Source organism: Tachysurus vachellii, chromosome 1 (genome assembly GCF_030014155.1).
Source record: "Tachysurus vachellii isolate PV-2020 chromosome 1, HZAU_Pvac_v1, whole genome shotgun sequence".
Taxonomy (NCBI): domain Eukaryota; kingdom Metazoa; phylum Chordata; class Actinopteri; order Siluriformes; family Bagridae; genus Tachysurus; species Tachysurus vachellii.
Window position 1 is genome coordinate 22,402,636 of NC_083460.1, and position 20,301 is coordinate 22,422,936.

Consider the following 20,301-nt stretch of genomic DNA (forward strand, 5'->3'; position numbering starts at 1 on the left):
AACTTCTGCTCCGAAATTGAATCGCTGGTGTAAAGAGAGTGTAAAATTGATGTGTCTAATCCAGTCATAAATCTCTCTCTCTCTCTCTCTCTCTCTCTCTCTCTCTCTCGTGTGTGTGTGTGTGAGAGTGTGTGTGTGTGCGTGTGTGTGTCCTCCGTGTGAAAGCGGCTCAATTGGAGCTCTTCATTCACTTCATCCCCTTTTATTCTCTTTATGTGGGCTCCTTTTGTTGCCGGTGTCCCTCCCTGAAACCTCTCAGCGCGTATAAAAGGACCACAGTTGAGTCTAGCCGAAACTCACTGCACACTCTGATTAGCGCATCCCTGGAGGACTGTCTTCTCTCACTCACGCATCTTGTCCTCTGCCGTGTCATTTCCATCATGATGACGATGATGCCCGGTCTCGTGGCTATGTACCCGAGCTTGGTGCATCATCCCGCGGGCGCGTTTCATTCCCCCACGCCGCCAACGTTCCATGCGCACTCTGGGTTTCGGGCTCGCTCCGGCTTTCTGGTGGAGGATTTGTTGCGCATCAGCTCTTCTTCTCCTTCTTCTTCTTCATCCCCTCTTTCCTCCACGATCATTCCATCCGAGCCTCCCGTAGAAGGATTTTCTTCTCCAAAGACTCCGGGCAAAGACCAGACCCACCTTAAATTCGGTGTTAATGCCATCCTGGCACACACCCCCAATAAACGTGAGTTATTTATTTTATTTTATTTATTAATATGTCTCTGCATAAATCTCTACGATTTTGTTTAAAAGTTATATAGAACATTTAAATAAAATGATGTATTTAAAAAGTACAGTCAATAATTACAATTCAGTAGAGTTCCTCTTCCTGTCTGGGGAAAAAAATGCAGCCTAGAGTGTAGAGTTGTGCAATGTTTACCTTTGTGTCAACTTTAACTTAGTTCAATAGAACAATAGTTCAGCTATGTTAAATCACAGCTTTGATTCGTCACAGTGTTAAACTCCAGCCACACTGACAGCCTGTAGTGTTCAGTGTAAAAGTAAAGTGTCTCTCACATGGTTTCATTAACACCTATGCAGTTTTGCAGTGTTAAACTGAAACAGGAAGTGTTAACTAAACAGAGTTTTTCATTCCATTATTTCATTTATTCCACATGGATTGTTACCACTGTAATAGGTCATTCCACTTGTAAGAGTAGAAATGTGTGTTGGACAATGGAAACCAAGAGAAAGACGTGTGTTTGCTGTTTGTTTTGTTATTGATTAATGAGTATCAGAGACACAATTTTATGTGATGTATATTCATGTCGGTGTGTGTGTTTGTGTGTATTTAGACTCAGTTGCTCGTCCTCTTCCTGAAGTTCACTCTAAAGCTCTCACAGTTCCTTATTTCGATGGATCTTTCTATCCTTTTCTTCGCTCGTCCTACTTCCCTGGTGAGTAACACAAAAAAACAACACAAATGTGTGTCTAATTGTCAGAATTTGTACGATTTGTCCAAACAAATTTGGTGAAATGCATGACCGATCTGCTCGTCACTCACACACGCACGCACGCACGCACACAGGCACGCACGCACGCACATTAGAATTGTTAATTGAAATCTAATGTTATTCAGGTTTTTTTTTTACTATCAATGTTTGATTAAAATTAATCTTAATACCCGCACATAAATACCTGAGTAAATTTTGATGACGGGGATATTTAAAGAATGAATCAATTGGATGTGTATCAAATACGCATTACAAAAGGTAAATTTTCGTTATCCAAAATTAATTAAATTAAAGAAAATAAATTCAAATTAAATTAATTGATTAAAAAATAATTCATTATAAAGCAATGATTTAGGAATTTCTTAGAGCTGTGGTTTTATTATACAACAAATTTTGACGTCAAGAACAAAATCCAGTTAAAATATTATAATTAATATGTGTGTAATTTGGTGCTATTAAAAAAAATCACAAAATCCAAACCTATGCAACTGATAATGACTATAATCTGAGGATTCATTGTATGTTGCTCAAGATTAAATAACACACGTTATACTGTATATATGTTTGTGTGTGTGTGTGTGTGTGTGTGTGTGTGTGTGTGTGTGTGTGTGTGTAAATAGAGTTTATATTAGAATTAATTTACGAATAAAGCAATAATGTACAAATATATAAATGTATATATTCCCACGATTAAGAGTGAAGTGAGTGTTATTTAGGTATGAAATAAGAATGAAAGAAACTTTGCCCCTTCCTGCCTGTTTTTGAGTGTCATTAGGGTGGAGTGCGCACTTCAGCTTCAGCCCTTCACATGGTTGCTTTTACTTATTTATTTATTTATTTATTTTAAGTGCAAGACAGAACAGGCATTTGAGGCTGCGCTTTTCTTCAGGGTGAATAATAAACTGCCTTGCTTTTCGCCCACAAGCCTTTCTCGTGTTCGTCTTATGAAAGCGCTCGGAGGCCCTGCGCGTCTCCGGTGTCCCTGCGCGTTCCCGCGGCTCGTTCATGCTTTAGCTTTCAGAGTGGGGTTTAGTAAATAGTCTCGCGCGGCTCTTTTCTCTGCCACTTCATTAGGACACAGTTGCCGTTTCACGCTTTATTAAGCTGTGTGTGTGTGTGTGTGTGTGTGTGTGAGTGAGTGTGTGAGTGTGAGTGAGTGTGTGTTCGCGCCTCCTGCTTAACATACGAATATATAGAGCAGCGCTCTTGTGCTAATTGGTCACCGCGTGTCTTTCTCACTCCAGAAGACAGACAAACAGAGCAAGACAGAGAGAGAGAGCGAGAGAGAGGGAGAGAGAGAGAGAGAGTCTCAAATAATTGTAAGACTACTTAGGGAAAAGACGGGGTTAAAGTAAAATCATCATCATTATAATCACCACCACTCTTTATTAAATTTCTGCTCTTCTTGTGTATCGGTGTTCAGGCTCCTCCTCGGTGGTCCCGGTTCCTGGGACGTTCTCATGGCCACTGGCCTCCAGGGGAAAGCCGAGGAGAGGGATGCTGCGCAGGGCCGTGTTTTCCGACGTGCAGCGTAAAGCACTTGAGAAAATGTTCCAAAAGCAGAAGTACATCAGCAAACCGGATCGGAAAAAATTGGCCACCAAACTGGCCCTTAAAGATTCTCAGGTAATTTAATTTACTCTGTTTTAGGGTGCTTTTTATTGGACTGATGCAATGAACCAACCTGGTCACGTCACCAACATGGGGTTTGATGTTAATATTAGTTGAAGCTTCTGAATTGTAGTATTTGCATCATTTAATTCATTGAACTGATGCCACACAGTTTTGTGTTCCTATTAAAATGATAGAGACTTAAAAGCACTTTTTTTTGTACGTGGCTCTGAATAAGGGTGTCAGCCAGATGCTGTAAGTGTAAATGTAAATGTTTTCTGTCGCCCAGGTGAAGATCTGGTTTCAGAATCGGCGGATGAAGTGGAGGAACTCCAAGGAGCGTGAGCTTCTGTCGTCTGGAGGATGCAGGGAGCAGACACTGCCCACACGGACCAACCCTCATCCTGACCTGAGCGACGTGCGGGATAAATCGTTAGGCCACGAAGAGTTTGAAGAGGAGGACGGAGTGAGGATCGAAGACACGACAAACTCGTACCATTCGCCCAAGTCTGAGTGCTCACATTTTACCATGTCGTCGCCTTCATGCAAACACTCAGACTCTTCTGACTCTGAGGATGAGATCATGGTTTCATAAGTGTGTGTGTGTGTGTGTGTGCATGGGAGCGTGTGTGAGTGTGTGTGTGATCTTAGTAATCAGCACACGGGTGGCTCTTGCTGTGTTGCACAGCGATTTTGGAACTGTACAGTATTTTGTACAAATATTTTTGTATGGATATTTTATACCAAGAATGTTGATTTACTTACATTTATATTTCACATAGATATTTTTATTAAAGCCTGTAGACTTGTGTATAATTTATACAAACGCACGTGTGTCTCGTTGTACGCATATTTGTTTGTTTATGTTTTTGTTGAAATAAAAAAATAAAAAAATCAACAAATTGTAACATTCAGATGAGAATAAATTTTGAGTACTGTTAAATTATTAACTGAAATAGATCCGAATGACTGAATAAACCACTTCTCCTGGAGAAACATGAGTGTGTATGTACCGTCTGTGCTGTGTGTATGTGTGTGTGAGAGAGAGAGAGAGAGAGAGAGAGAGTGTGTGTGTGTGTGTGTATGTGTGTGTGTGTGTGTGTGTGAGTGTCTGTGTCTGTCTGTGTGTGTGTGTGTGTGTGTGTGTGTTTGAGTGTGTTTTTGTGTGTGTGTTCTATTACAGGTGAACGATGGTACATTAGATTGAATTCATGTGTAAATTTGTCTTGTTTTCTCACCACTAGCAATTCTCATTTGTAAGTTTTTTTCATACATTTGCTTTTAAATAAATATCGGTTTTCTATCAAATGATGCATGTTTTCAGTGTTAGAAAATTTTAAAATACTTTCCGCCAAATATGCCATTAAAATTATAACTAACCCTCACTGGAAAAGCGTTTGTCCGGTTTTATAAAAACTGATCTACTTTGCCTTTGTATCTAGGAAGTGCTTCAGATTCACATGAGATCAGTATAACATAAATGGAGATACTAAAAGAACTGAAATCCACAAAAAAAATATACAATCTGTCTGCACTAAAGCTATTTTTTTGCGACACCTTTCCTTTCCCTCTATGCATAACCCTACCCTTTCCTTTACCTTTACATCCTACCACAACATTTCTTTACTCTTAGCCCTAACTATAACCTTTGCATTACCTTAATACCTAACAATAGTCTTTCCTTTACCGCCACACTCCCTAATCTTCTCTAACTGTAACCTCTCCTTTACCTTTATACATAACTCTTACTTTTCCTTTTGGTATATTTAACCATAAACTTTACTTTTGCTTTAGTTGTGGTAGCCTAGTGGTTAAGGTGTTGGGCTACCACTCTGTTCGATCCCAGGTACACCAAGCTGCCACTGTTGGGCCCCTGACCAAGGCTCTTAACCCTCAATTGCTCAGTTGTATAAAATGAAAAAAAAAATGCTGTCTGTTAAAGGTTTTGGGCTACCAATCAGAAGGTTGTGAGTTCGATCCCAGGTCCACCAGGTTGCCACTGTTGGGCACCTGAGTGAGGCCCTTAACCCTCAATTGCTCAGTTGTATACATAATGAGATAATGGATAAAGAGTGTAACTGGATAAAGAGTGTAACTTTAAAAAAATGTAACTTTAAAAACCCAGTGGATTATTGCAATTAATGAATTATTATATGTCACAAATATCTAACCTCAACACTATTCAAATCATAACCTTAAGAAAATAGAAAAATGCCGCATTTTTTTTGCCCCACTTGTGTAGAATGATCTAAAGTTTCCCTGTGGAATTGAATTTTCCATTCAGTGTCATGATAGAGATATCATACTACAGTAAAATAATAACACATCTGTATATGTACATCCATGTAAAATCGACTGTGTTTGTTGATCGTGTTAAAATGTTTTGTAAGTGAATGTTATGTAAGTGATGTGATGAAGTAAATGAACGATGTATGTGGTTATGATGATTACAGGGAAGTGTGCGCACTGATTTAATTAGCATCCGTAGAGTTATTATTATAATATAATATAATATAATATAATATAATATAATATAATATAATATAATATAATACCGGAAAAGGGTGGCTTGCCCCCTTCAGGTTGGTGGAAAGCCCCTGCCTCAAGTGGAGGAGTTTAAGTATCCTTGGGGTCTTGTTCACGAGTGAGGGAAGGATGGAGCGGGAGATCGACAGGCGGATCGGTGTATCTTCTGCAGTGATGCGGTCGATATACCGGTCTGTTGTGGTGAAGAAAGAGCTGAGCCGCAAGGCGAAGCTCTCTATTTACCAGTCGATCTACGTTCCTACCCTCACCTATGGTCATGAGCTTTGGGTCATGACCGAAAGGACAAGATCCCGGATACAGGCGGCCGAAATGCGTTTCCTCCGCAGGGTGGCTGGGCGCTCCCTTAGAGATAGGGTGAGGAGCTCGGTCACTCAGGAGGAGCTCAGAGCTCCTCCACATCGAGATGAGTACGGATGCCTCCTGGACGCCTCCCTGGGGAGGTGTTCCGGGCTTGTCCAACCGGGAGGAGGCCCCGGGGAAGACCTAGGACACGCTGGAGGGACTATGTCTCTCGACTGGACTGGGAACGCCTCGGTATTCCCCCGGAGGAGCTGGAGGAAGTGTCTGGGGAGAGGGAAGTCTAGGTGTCCCTGCTCAGACTGCTGCCCCCGCGACCCGGCCCCGGATAAGCGGTAGAAGATGGATGGATGGATGGACAATACAGTGCAATATAATATAATATAATATAATGTAATATAATATAATATAATATAATATAATATGATATGATATAATAGAGACCCATTTTGGCGGGAATGTCGCTGCTCCATACTTGATGATGGAGAAATGGAGAAAAACTGGTAATGGTGTTGTAAATGTGATATGTGGGCTGGTATAAATTACTCTGGATGAGTCAAACACCGCTAAAACACGTTTTTTTCATCTAACCAATTCTGCTATTCTATATAAAATCTACAGGTGGCGCTGTGACACTGTCAGTCTTTCTATGTGTGACAGTGTTTGTATTTGAATTAGGATTTATAAATAGCGTAATATTTCTATTTTAGGTTCTACTGTATCATTCAGTTCGATCTATGGTATGCCTTTGATGTAATTTGTAATTAAATACAAATCAATTTTTATAATTAATGCTTATCATGTGTGGCCCTTGGATTATTTCATAAAAACGGCCCCAGGCCCAAAACTCTTTCAACCACTTATCTATACTTGTGTACAGTATAATAATGTATCATATAGTGTAGAATTAATCTAGAGTGGTTCTCGGCTATAATAAATAGAAATATTAAAATATAATTCGTATAATTAAAATATAAGGGGGGCATGGTGGCTTAGTGGTTAGCACGTTCGCCTCACACCTCCAGGGTTGGGGGTTCGATTCCCGCCTCCGCCTTGTGTGTGTGGAGTTTGCATGTTCTCCCCATGCCTCAGGGGTTTCCTCCGGGTACTCCAGTTTCCTCCCCCGGTCCAAAGACATGCATGGTAGGTTGATTGGCATCTCTGGAAAAATTGTCCGTAGTGTGTGATTGCGTGAGTGAATGAGAGTATGTGTGTGTGCCCTGCGATGGGTTGGCACTCCGTCCAGGATGTATCCTGCCTTGATGCCCGATGACGCCTGAGATAGGCACAGGCTCCCCGTGACCCGAGGTAGTTCAGATAAGCGGTAGAAAATGAGTGAGTGGGTAATTAAAATATAAATAATAAATGCTCAGTATCCTTAATGTAAATAGTTTTTTTTTTCTTTTGTCTGTTATTTTAAGGATTACGGAAAAAGCACTGTACACAAAATATGTTGTTATAAACATGTAAGTAAACATTTATTCATCCAAATGCAGGATTTTTAAAAAAATTAATGTTGCCGTTTTTAAATCATTTACACAGGAAATAAACATTCAGTAATGAGAATAAAATTAAAACATGTCTGTGCTTGAATCGACTTACATCCAACTTTATAAAATGTAGGCACATCATAATCTGGGAGTTATTCACAGAGTATATACAGAGTGTACAATCCGTATTTATATAAATACACACACACATATACACACAGACACACACACACTTGGCAGTGCTGATACCTTATTTGGCTTCCATATAAAATCTGAACATTGTTGCATAGGATCAAAATGCTGAAGGTAAGCGACATTATTAACATAAAACTGCACAAATTCAACAGCACAAGAAATCCATGAGGAATTAAAACAGAACCACAATCAATTCCTGATATCAAGTCAACACTTCTTTCTCCTGTCGTTCCATTCACTCAACTCTTCCTAAAAGACTATAACAGCAGCGGAAGAGTCATCTGATATGGTATCAGTTAGCATTAAGGTCCTGTATCCTACGTTGTTTTTGTATTCGATCTTTTTCCCTGAAATCCACTTATAATATTTGCGTAGTTTTATGTACAAAAAGTCATCATTCAATTTAGCATTTCCCTTCCTCTCTTCACCTCTCAGAACGGAACAAAGAGATAAAAATATGTGACTGTTATCGACATGAATAGCTACAGAATTAGCAGATTAGAAAGGCTGACTGTAGCTGGCTAGAGTTAGCTCATTAAGTACAATGCATATGTTGTTAGATAAAGCTGCCCCAGTCAGTGTTCATACTGAAGTCATGAGTCAATGAGATATTAGATGGAATTTCTGCGTCCAGGTTATGGGTCTGCTGTTGGGTCCAGTATAGTCATCCTTCAGCAGTAGAGTCGTGTCATAACATGCTATCATTCAGAACACTCATGTGGACACTTTTGTAGGTTATTTGCTTTCTGACGGCTAGGTTTACCTGCATGCTGCAACATCTATCAATCAAATACTCCTACAAAATTTGTGGAAGTGGGTGGGGCTTACCTGCTGTAAAGTGAACAGTTGGGGCTCACCTGCTATAAAGTACTGTAAATGGGTAGAGTTAAACTTTCAGTGGGAGAGGGTGGGGCTTACCTGCTGTAAAGTACTGTACATGGGTGGAGTTAAACTTTCAGTGGGAGAGGGTGGGGCTTACCTGCTATAAAGTACTGTACATGGGTGGAGTTAAACTTTCAGTGGGAGAGGGTGGGGCTTACCTGCTGTAAAGTACTGTAAATGGGTGGAGTTAAACTTTCAGTGGGAGAGGGTGGGGCTTACCTGCTGTAAAGTGAACAGGTTGGGGCTTACCTGTAAATGGGCTGAGCTATAAACTTGCGCTAAAATGAATAAGGGTTAATCTGCTAAAAAATAAATGGGCGGAGCTAACTGCCTGCTGTAAAGTAAATGGGTCAAGTGTTTCAATGAGGTTTGATATGTAGGAAACAAGAATTCTAAAATGGGCTGTTTTTTTGCAGCTTAGTTTTTTAAACAGACCTCCTGGACTGGGCAGGCTTTTACAAACTGTTTACAGGTAATCATACACTATATGAAGCTATTTTATTTTAGAAAACCGGTGAACAATTGTGACTTCATGATAAGCACTCTTTAAGTTATTCCCCTTCACAGTGGTGTCACATGGGATTTAAGGCCAAAGTAAAGTTCTGAACAGTCGATGAGGTATAAACATGCACATCTGCGCATGCTCCTTCTAAGCATCACAGGGTTTTTGTGCCTAATGTTTTCATTCCTCCTCTGCATTTTATAAGCTATAAGACGAGTTGAAGCGTCATTAAAATGATGAAGCCACTCTGAGCTGCTTCAGGTCTGCAGCATGAAGCCCTTTTGCAAAAAACACAGTAAGGCACTGGGCTCTTCAGCACCAAAATGAAGGGATGAAAGAAAGAACAAGGGAGTTCAATGATGAACAAGTGCCTGCGAGACACAAACCAAGTGAAAACTCCATGCTGGTGATGGACCTTGTTCTTACTGATCATGCAAACGAACAGGAAAATCACGTCGCCTCGTCCTCCAGGAAAGTCTCCCAGAACGTGTCAATCCTTTGACTTTAAGTTATAAAATGATGGCCAGCATCAGGAGCAACTTTTGTGAGCTATCGTCATTTGAGTCCAGACATTCACAGTAGCGAAGAAAATCATTCATAGCACCAATTTTGTCAACACAACGTTGTTGAGAAGTGACAGACACATTTGATGTTTCTCCAAAAAAAAAAGCTGCAGGGCTATGAAAGGCAGAACTAGGATATGAAGATATTTAGCAAAACTTTAAAACTTATTATTATTATTATTATTATTATTATTATTAGACATTATAGGTGGACATTAGTGAGGTAAGGATTCTGGAAAATCTCTGTCTGATGCCATGTGCTATTCTTTAATCCATCCATCACAGCAGGATCTGTCATGGTAGTGCAGTTTCTGTCTTCTTCCTGTCTTCATCCTCATCATCGTCGTCATCTTCTTCATGAAGCTTGTTCATGTCCATGATTGGTTTTACATTACGCTGAATTATGAGTAGTGCAGTTAATTTCACTCCTGCCTGAATAAGAGGAAACATTCAAAGGAGGTTTTTGAAGGAAATTTATAAAAGTACGCATCAGAGAGTTGACTCCAGGGACGGGTCAAGGATGTCGTCATGATGACCGTTGCTGTTGGAGTCGCTGTCGTAACTCTGAGTGCTGGAGAAGTTTGCTGCCTCCTTCAGACGCATTAGCATGTTCATCTGAAAGGGGGAATACAAAATGTTTAGACCTATATATCTGTGTGTGTGTGTGTGTATGTGTGTATCTTTCTCACCAGTGGATCAGCATCACTGTCACTCTGGATGCTCTGTTTGGTAGCTCCCTCTTTAGAGGTTGAGCCACCATCCAAACCCACATCCTCTGGGCGGAGTTTTAGCAGCGCAGGCCAATCAGGCTGCTTGGTGCTTGATCGCCATGGAAACGTCTCCATCACCCAACGAGCAGGATCATCCCATGCAGCTCTGCGTCCGTACAACTGTTGGAGCAAAGAGGCATACATTTTGAAGTTAAAGCATGAGAAAAGCAGCTGATTGTGTGGACCATTATGTCGTTGTGATCTCAGGTGTGTTTATGTCAGAAAACCCTTTATTTTAAATAATATACGATCCTGTAATGATTTACCTGCAAACCCTCTCTGACAGCTTCCAGCATGTATGGGATGATGCTGTAATTCCACAGATCAGTAAACCAAATGCGTGACCCGTCCATGTCCATGGGACATGACAGGAACAGACGCGGACCTGCAGCAAAACACACACATACGCACATGCACTTAGACTTCAATAGGCAAAAATTCTACTTAACAGAACTGTGTCATGATCGTCTTTCTCACCAATAGTGACGTCTGATGAGCTGTGAGCCTCGAGGAAACAGTTAAGATGATGCCAAAGGCGAGGAATCCACTCAACAATCTTCACCAGCTCTGGATTCCGTGTCCGGCTGCTGATCTCGGTCTCAATAAGCTTCCTCCTCAGAAAACGGCCCAGAAAGCCCTTCACTGGCTCAGTGTGATTTGCACACAAAACCCACCTGCAGCACATCAGAGCAGTTCAGCATTAGAGGTTTGTTGTTACTCCAGTGTAAGACATGTGGTTGAAGATACAAATTTGAGCTTCTTATGAACATGGGCTTGATCTCATCATGACAAAGACAATGCCAAATAATGTCATAAAAATCCTGGTGCTAGATCACTAGGTCCAAGACTAAGACAGTATTAGATCATTAGCATGATCAGGAACGGTAATATGGAAATCCTAGTGTGTGTGTGTTTTTGATCTGCTCTGACTAGGAGCAACACGGTGCAACATGATGGTGACACTGGAACATTATACATTATTCACTGTGATCTCTTTATCCACAGTTTTTTTTTTACATATTTCTATGTATTCTAAAATGGTATAACAAATATATCCATACACACAGATCTTCAGTATGACAGATCTGTTTTTTATTGCACTGTTTTTTCTTTACCTGAAGTTATGATGAAGCTGCAAATTAGGAGACGAAGACGTCGTCTGACTCATGGTGCCGATAATATATGGGCTAGAGAACAGAGAACATTCAAAAGAAATGAACAAAACTAGTCACATGTTAAGATTATATTTAGGAAGAGATCACAACTATTACATGTTTGTGGACTATATTTTCTGCTAATATGAAAAAAATTTGTAAAATGTAACATACAATTATACATGAAACCTACTACACATTTTTCATTATCAGTTATCAGGAGAGTGAGTAAATTGTGTGTGTGTGTGTGCGTGTTACCAGTGCTGGCGTGTTTGGTTAAGTAGTCCATTGAATATCTCCCCCAGTGAGCTGATGTGATGCAAGTTGTCCAGTATGATGACTAAAGGAGCTGCACTTTGATCCACACTGCACTGTTCCACTACAGTCAACAAATACTGCCGTAACTCCTACAGAGAGAGAGAGTGAGAGAGAGAGAGAGAGAGAGAAATACAGGGGGAGAGAGAGATATAGACAGAGAGAAGGGGAGAGAGGGATGTCGACAGAGAGACAGAAAGAGAAAAAGGGAAATAGACAGAGAGACAAGAAAAGAGAGCATGATATAGACAGACAGACAGAAGGAGAGGGGGATATAGATAGAGAGACGGGGTGAGAGATGGATATAGACAGAGAGACAGATAAAAAGAGGGATATAGACAGAGAGAAAGAAAGATAGAGAGGAATATATACAGTATAGAGAGACAGGGGTGAGATAAGGATATAAACAGAGAGACAGAAGAAGAATATGAAATTCACAGAGATGGTAATTCACAGATCCTATTAACAGATTTTCTATCATCAAACAGTAATGCGTTCCATGATGTGTCCTGTGCAGCAGCATGTGTGCTAACCTTGCTCGACTTGTGGTCTACGCTGAAGTTAGCGATGGCAGTGTGTGTATCGGTGCGTCCCTCGAGCAGTGTCAGGTGTTCAGCCAGACGCTGGGCCAAATATGTTTTCCCTGTGCCACTTGGACCTGCAGGACAGTTAGTCAGAACAGACAGTTTTACACTGGGGCAAAGACAGAGCATGGCAAAATGACACCTGTAGGGTCTCCGATTTTTGAAAGCCAATGTCGACATTTGAAATCACCAAAACAAACACGCCCCTAACTCAAATGGGTCCCACCCCTGTATTGATAGCTCCGCCCACACATACATAACTTAACCCAGGCAACTAATGGAAAGAAATGTGTCTTTATCATAGCTGAAGGGAAGAACAATACGATTGTAGATAAGCAAACAAGCAAAAATGACACACAAGCATAATCATGCAAAGGACGGCATATATTAGTTCTGTGAAACAAAGCAAAACCAACGTTACTCACCTATCGAGAAGGAAAAAAGCAACCTCGGCTTCTTAAGTAAAGTTTGCCGCATATTCACAGATTGGAGTTTCCCGAGTCAATAACTCCTGAGCTAAACGCTGTGACTAGCAAAACGCGGTTGTAGCTGCCTCTCTACATTACTATGATAGAAAAGAGGTGTTATTTGTGTAGTAACAGCGTTTAGCTCAGGAGTTATTGACTCGGGAAACTCCAATCTGTTAATATGCGGCCAACTTCCCGCTCCATCAGTTCTCTCCAGCGCTGGAAATCTGATCCTATATTAACACGGTCCTACTTTTTGCCTTATCGTAAGCCTTTCTTTCACTTTCTTTGTTTTTATCCTCCATGTCATTGTTAAAACCGCTTTCTGCTAATGTCACACATGCGCACTGAACACTCTCTCCGCCGCATATTGACAAGCCCCGCCCCTTTCTGCTCATTGGCTACACGTTTGTTTTGATTTTTGTTTTGATTTTTTTTTATTATTCGGCCCGACTCAATTTTCTGAAGCATTTCTCAAAAATCGGAGACCCTGCCTTTAATGCACAGTTATACAGTCAGCAAGCTGATAAATTACTATACTGAGTGCGTACTTAATAATAGTCATAATAGTACAGTAGAGTACATTGCAGCATAGGATTAATATAGTACAGTAGAGTTCAGTACAGTAAAGTGTATTATAGTATAGGCTAATACTGTAAAGTATAGCACAGTACAGTATAGTATTGTGTGGTATAGCACAGTGACATATAGTATTGTGTAGTACAGTACAGTACAGCCTATTATAGAAAGTATAGTATAGTACAGTACAGTGTACTACATTATAGACTTGGTGTTTGTATAGTAAAGTATAGTATGGTATAGAATAGCCTAATACAGTGCACAATAACATTTGAGTGCAGTATAGTATAGTGCAGTATAGTATAGTATAGTATAGTATAGTATAGTATAGTATAGTATAGTATAGTGAAGTAGAGTAGCAGTATAGTGCAATATAGTACAGTATAGTATAGTATAGTATTGATGATTATAATATGCAACACACCAGACAAAATGAGCCGGCGATGTTCTTGCAGCAGTGACACGTAGCGCTGCAACACAGGCTTCGGGATTAACATCTCAAACACAAGAGAGTCAGTCGACTGGGAGCTCACACCTGTATATACATAGACACAAATGCATGCATTCACACACACACACACACACACACACACACAGACACACACCTTAGATGAGATTTTTAAATGCCTGAACATACATCCCCTTAAAGCTTTTAGTTTTTTTTACATGTGTGTGTATGTTTTTGGTACCTTTCAGTTTAATGTTTATTGTGTTGTTTTCCCCTACTAAATATCCACAGGGTAGTAGTTCTGGAGTTTTTGCTCTACCAGGCCTGATTACGTCTCCAATACGGTACGCCTCCACACTGTCAGAGCTTAGCCCCAGCTGACTGACTGGATCTACATGCCTGATGTATTCCTACACAAAGGAAACACAAATAAATGACAGGATGACTGATCTGCATTCATTGATGGAATTTGTTAAGAAGAATACCTCAGGTCATTAAACAAATCATATTTCATGGTGTCTGTGAAGCTGAGTATTCATGATTTATTATTATTATTGTTTTATTACAGTGATGATCTAACCCGAACCTGAGCATCTAGAATGATGGTTACTATAACATGAAAGATAAGGATAATCGTGTAACATGAGCTTTACTTTAAACAGCCGTTTCACTACTCCATCCAAAACGTCCCATTTGGTTTTCCCACTAACTCCAATACAGCCGATGAGGAAGTCCCGAGGTCTGCAATCCTAAAACACACAAAACATCATCACACGTATAAGTGCTGAACGGTGTAGTATAATACAGTACAGACAAAATGTTATTATATTAGTATAGTATAGTACAGCAAAATATAGTATAGTACAAGTGTACTTCAGCGCCTTACAGTATAGTATAATAATCACAGTGGAAGTATAATATATTATTGTACAGTTTAGTATAATACAGTACACAACATAATTATTATAGTAGCATAGTACATCATAGTATAGTATATTATATTACTGGAGGGTGTAGTGTAGTGAAATACAGTACAGAATAGTATTAGTACTAATACAGTATTAGTAAAGTATAGTGGGAAAAATAATAATTCGCAACACAACAGACAGAATTATATGGCGAAGTTCTGCCCCAAATTGCCCTTTTTGCACTGTATATGTTGTATATGTATATATACTTTACTATGTAATACTTTTTAACCTTACCTAACCTAAAGTATATATATATATATATATATATATATATATATATATATATATACCTGTTATATAACTGTTTACTCTCTGAAAATTGTGTTGGTTCCTGATATGTCCAGTCATCTAGTTCCTAACTGTGTCCTTGTGTCCTGGTCCTCAGACATCAGAGAAATATAACAACTAGAAGTGCAGATCTGGAAGCTATGCTATAAGTGTCACTGTTCACATACTGACCTGAGTACCTTTCATACATCCAGACGACTACAAGCTCTGTCCACTACTGAGCAAGTAAGACAATAGTGTCTTCACCACTTCCTGTGACTGCTGTTGAAGCTATGGTAATGTTTATGTTGAGAAACCAATCATGAACAACAACAGAGTTTTTATTAAGAAGAATAAGACTGAACCTCTTTCCAGGGAGCATCTTCTCTCTGTAAACTGACTGCAATCTTTACATGTTGGCCATCTTTATGGAAACTGCCGTCTCCTCCTCCAGAATCATCCAGCAATATATCTGCAGAGGAAGAGGATCTTTATTAATATAATATACACACTCATGTCAAATACGCAATGCAGCGTCAAACACGCTGCCTTCCTATTACTGTATAAGAATATACAAAGTTTTTTTTACCAAGGTTTGTGGACTCGTGGAGGTTTTGTTGCATGAGTTCAGTCGATGGAGTTGTGATAGAGCTTGGTGTGATTAACACTCGGCCACCGTTCGCCGTTTGGTTCTCCAATTTTAATCTGTCATTTTCCGCTTTCAGCTTCTCAATCTCAGACTATACAACATATACACACACATACACAAACACGCACTAGTATGAAACTTTTTCTCAGTGTGACCTGCATTGCATTATGTGTAAAGTGTAAACACAGTAAATTTATATGAGTAGAAATCTTTTTTTTTACCTGCATCCGATTCATGGCCTCTCGCAATTGGTCGAGTTGGTGGGCGGAGCTAAGCGCCTCTAACCGGATGTCTGTCAATTTCATTTCTTTCTCTCTCAACTCGCTCCGCAGCTGCATTACAGTCTCTGCCTCACCATCTAAACCCTCTGGCAACCTGTGAGTTAACATTAATCATGAAACAGCCATAGTGTTATATGGACAATATCATGAAAAATGATAAATCAGTAAAACACATACACACATACACACACACACACACACACACATACAGTGAGTTGGAGTTCCTGAGCATGGGTGTTGAGCTGCTGGATCCATTATGAGGAAGTTTAGGAGATGAAGGGAGCGAGTCGTTCATTTCCTCGATGTCTGAATGGGACGAGGCGGATTTAGGTGACTTCTTTTTTGTGAAAGCCTGCTTAAAGGAGCTGCGCAGCTGAAAAGAAAAAACAGAGAAGAAAAAAGAAAGAGTGAATTGTTGGAAACAATAAAGAGGGAAATATTAGGTAAAGTGTAGCAGAGAGGAGGAAAAGGGAAAATAAATAAGACAAAGAAGAAAAGTGCAGATGGAGAGTAAATGGTTTTGTTTCTTAAAGGTGTAACATGCACTGTATAAAAGCCCTGTTTCAGGGAGCTAAAAACGTATTAAGCCGCAGTGACTTCATGTTTTCTTCCACAAGATTCTCATGTTTTCTTCACATTGTAAATATTTCCTGATCATGTGACCATGAAAACACTATGCGAGATTGGATTCTTTGTAAATCTTGTGTTGGCAGAAAAAATCCCTACTGCAATAGACCAAATAAAAGGAGGAAAGCATCAGCAAGAGAAAAGGCAGAGCACAAGGGTAACTGAAGCTAACAGGGTAGCGGTTATCATACAGCAAATAATGTTGGCTAAGCTGATTTATGCTAACACGCTTACTCTTACCTCAGAAACCTGCCAACATGAAGCGACAAGGAAACAGGGAACACACAGAAAGCAGACTTAGCTGGTGTGTGTGTGTGTGTGTGTGTGTGTGTGTGTATATACGTGTGTTGTGTGTGTGTGTGTGCACGTGCGTGTGTGTACGTGTTTGTGTGTGCGTTTTTTTGTGTGGGTGTGTGGTGTATACATGTGTGTTTGTGTGTACATGTGTTTGTGTGTGTACATGTGTATGTGTGTGTATGTGTGTTTGTGGTGTGTGTGTACGCATGTGTGTGTGTGCGTGTGTACGTGTGTTTGTGTGTGTGTTTGTGTGTGTGTGGTGTGAGTGTGTGTGTGTGTGCGTGTGTGTGTGGTGTGTATGTGTGTGTGGTGTGTACGTGTGTGTTTGGTGCGGTGTGTACGTGTGGTGTGTGTGTATGTGTGTGTGTGGTGTGTACATACGTGTGTGTGTGTGTGTGGTGTGTATGTGTGTGTACGTGTGGTGAGTGTGTGTGTGTGGTGTGGTGTGTACGTGTGTGTGTGCATGTGTGTGTGTATGTGTGTGGTGTGTGTGTGTGTGCATACAGTTTCACACACCCAGTTTTTCTTCTTTTTCCTGTTGCAGTTGTCTGTATTCTCCATGCTGGAGTGGCTGGTGATGCTGGACACACTGTCTGATGAGTGCTGTCTGCGCATACACATCTCTGCCTGTACTGAGACTGAGCCCACAGAAGCTTTAAATGCACACACACACACAATACAAACACATGTTAACAAACACAATTATAAAATGTTTCCACAGTCATCACACATTCAAATTAAATGCACAATAAAAATTCTTAGCTCAGATCCAGTCTGTTTATCTTATCAGACTCTTATAATTCTTTAAAGTGACTGCACCTGTCCCTGAAAAATATCCTGCAGGACAGATGGACAAATCCTGCTAAGCTCTTATCTTATTTAAACCTAGCATTAACCTTAGATCTAGTCCACCTAGCTAATCTTGCAGTGTCTGATGATGGAAACATGGCAGTGTGATGATACTACAGCTTTGTCTCACCTGTACGTTCAGGTTTACAGGTGAGTTCAGGAGTGTTAATGACACCGTTAATGGCAGCTTGAGCCACAGCGTTCTGCTTCTTTAGCAACTCGATGGTCTTTCTCAATTCGTTCAGCTCAGTGTCCTACACACACACACAATTATGGTTGATTACACAACTTATAGATTATAGAAAAATCTGATGGGATACACTTACAGTGCAGCAGTACAGTTACAGTTCTGTAGGTTGGTTTTTTTTGATGAATTTAAATATTCTGTAGCAGCAGAAATACATTTCTTTTGTTTGTACAGAAACAGGGTAGAAAAAATTGTTTTATTTTAAAAGAAAGGTTAGTTGTTTAACAAGTTACTGATGAGCAGCATTGCCAGGTTTCATGTATAATATCCACAAGTCAGAAATGTTTGTGCATTTACCTTCTGCTCTGCAGTCATTGTGAGGCTCTTTAGTCTGATGGTCATGTTGGCCAGGCTTTGCTCAAATGCTGCTACCAGGTGGGCCTGAAAAATGTGTAAACACACACACACACACACACACACACACACACACACACACCAGATATGGTTTTGGAGTTCTTGATTCGGTCACTACTATTCGGTTTGTTCATCACTGCACACTCTTTGACAGAGACAGGTGATGGTGTTTATGTGTGAGCTTTGGGACATAGAAGACGGCTCACAGTGAGACATTTCACTGCTGTTATCAAATTCCCCTGATCCACAGATATCTCAGAAAGGCAAAACACTGATGATACGCCATGTGACCTGCTCTCATCCACCGCAGTGAGAGTCGCCGTCTCCGTGATAAATAATTCGCAGACAAAGCAATGACAGCAATCTCACAAGCCTCCAGTGAGGAACAGAGAGTCTCAAGGTAATCTGTCCCTTTTCTATTTGGAAACGCGGACAGTGAGTCGAAGCATGCAGAGAAGCTTGTGTGTGAGCATACTTCTGTTCTGCACATGCTCAGCATTAACACACAACATTAATGATATTTTTAAGCTCAATACTCCTTCTTCTGTAATTCTATCTCTCTATCTTCTATAGGATCCTCTGACTTATTTATGTGCGGCTCTTCCTTTCTGTTCTTTTGCTCTCTTTACTCCCAACTCTACACTAATCCACACTATGTGTCTTCAAATTCACACATGGAGCTTGACCTCAATGAGTAAAATATTTATTGGTCTAATACAGAGGCCACGCCTCCTTCACTGAGACAAATAGACACCAAGGGCCACACCTCCCTTACTGAGATAAATAAACAGTGAGGCCACACCTCCTGAACTGAGATAAATAGTCACTGAGGCCACGCCTCCTTCACTGAGACAAATAGACACCAAGGGCCACACCTCCCTTACTGAGATAAATAAACACTGAGGCCACACCTCCTGAACTGAGATAAATAGTCACTGAGGCCACGCCTCCTTCACTGAGACAAATAGACACCCAGGGCCACACCTCCTTCACTGAGACAAATAGAGGCCACGACTCCTTCACTGAGATAAACAGACACTGTGGCCACGCCTCCTTCACTGAGACAAATAGACACTGAGGCCACATCTCCTTCACTGAGACAAATAGACACAGAGGCCACGTCTCCTTCACTGAGATAAATAGGCACTGAGGCCACGCCTCTTTCACTGAGATAAATAGACACTGATGCCACGCCTCCTTCACTGAGACAAATAGACACCCAGGGCCACACCTCCTTTACTGAGATAAATAAACACTGAGGCCACGCCTCCTTCACTGAGACAAATAGACACTGAGGCCACGCCTCCTTCACTGAGGCAAATAGACACCCAGGGCCACACCTCCTTTACTGAGACAAATAGACACTGAGGCCACTCTTCCTTCAGAGGTGGAGAAATCAGTTTTTTGAGGCGATTACACCTTCCTTATTATTATTACTATTATTATTATTAGAACAATGTGTATCACTTTATGAGGAACAAAACAACAGTAGTTAAAATGAGTGACAGCGTAATTCACTAATTGAGCTCACACAATAACACCCTCACGCACGCTATGAAGAACCGGTTACATACACCCTGTCTGCTGCTCAATAACACAACCAAAGCAGGATTAGTGCTCTGTGTGCATGCGTGTGTGTGTGCGTGTGCGCACGTGTGTGTGTGCGCTCACATTAGCACTCAGCTGTGTTGTCAGTGCTGACACTTTCTCTTGCGAGGCATCCAGCTCTCTGCGTAACTTCCGAATCTGAAAAACAAATATATCACCATCATTATTATTATTGTTTCTATGGTGGATCAAAGTGGATCAAAAGAGAGAGGGGGAAAAAAGAGAGTCTGACAAAAATAGACAAAAAGAGACACACAGAGATACAAAGAGAAAAGAAGGGAATGA

The 20,301-nt window shown here is 40.6% G+C and overlaps 2 protein-coding genes across 5 annotated transcripts in view; one reads left to right on the forward strand and one right to left on the reverse strand.

Annotated features, from left to right (window-relative positions):
- Window positions 1-376: 376 nt before the first annotated feature.
- On the forward strand, window positions 377-3,819 carry dbx1a (developing brain homeobox 1a). The gene is made up of 4 exons (XM_060864194.1): window positions 377-693; window positions 1,304-1,405; window positions 2,886-3,088; window positions 3,363-3,819. Exons 1-4 carry the CDS (start codon window positions 381-383, stop codon window positions 3,666-3,668), a joined length of 924 nt encoding a protein of 307 aa, XP_060720177.1. The 5' UTR covers window positions 377-380; the 3' UTR covers window positions 3,669-3,819.
- Window positions 3,820-7,368: 3,549 nt separating this feature from the next.
- nav2a (neuron navigator 2a) overlaps window positions 7,369-20,301 on the reverse strand; it is a 79,299-nt gene continuing 66,366 nt past the window's right edge. For all 4 annotated transcript variants that reach the window (XM_060877300.1, XM_060877287.1, XM_060877308.1 and 1 more), the window contains 18 exons: window positions 20,080-20,154; window positions 18,352-18,435; window positions 17,938-18,061; window positions 17,475-17,611; window positions 16,244-16,407; window positions 15,975-16,128; window positions 15,694-15,844; window positions 15,470-15,576; window positions 14,520-14,615; window positions 14,108-14,276; window positions 13,843-13,953; window positions 12,322-12,446; window positions 11,732-11,880; window positions 11,435-11,506; window positions 10,797-10,993; window positions 10,586-10,704; window positions 10,239-10,439; window positions 7,369-10,164 (listed from right to left, as the gene is read on the reverse strand). In XM_060877300.1, coding sequence (XP_060733283.1) covers window positions 10,039-10,164; window positions 10,239-10,439; window positions 10,586-10,704; window positions 10,797-10,993; window positions 11,435-11,506; window positions 11,732-11,880; window positions 12,322-12,446; window positions 13,843-13,953; window positions 14,108-14,276; window positions 14,520-14,615; window positions 15,470-15,576; window positions 15,694-15,844; window positions 15,975-16,128; window positions 16,244-16,407; window positions 17,475-17,611; window positions 17,938-18,061; window positions 18,352-18,435; window positions 20,080-20,154 — 2,361 coding nt within the window. In that variant the 3' untranslated portion in view covers window positions 7,369-10,038. The remainder of the gene's footprint in view (window positions 10,165-10,238; window positions 10,440-10,585; window positions 10,705-10,796; window positions 10,994-11,434; window positions 11,507-11,731; window positions 11,881-12,321; window positions 12,447-13,842; window positions 13,954-14,107; window positions 14,277-14,519; window positions 14,616-15,469; window positions 15,577-15,693; window positions 15,845-15,974; window positions 16,129-16,243; window positions 16,408-17,474; window positions 17,612-17,937; window positions 18,062-18,351; window positions 18,436-20,079; window positions 20,155-20,301) is intronic.

Coding starts and splice junctions, on each gene's coding strand:
- dbx1a (XM_060864194.1), top strand. CDS start 381: ATGATGACGATGATGCCCGGTCTCGTGGCTATGTACCCGAGCTTGGTG. Junction 694..1,303: donor GGCACACACCCCCAATAAAC/GTGAGTTATTTA, acceptor GTGTGTATTTAG/ACTCAGTTGCTCGTCCTCTT. Junction 1,406..2,885: donor TCGCTCGTCCTACTTCCCTG/GTGAGTAACACA, acceptor ATCGGTGTTCAG/GCTCCTCCTCGGTGGTCCCG.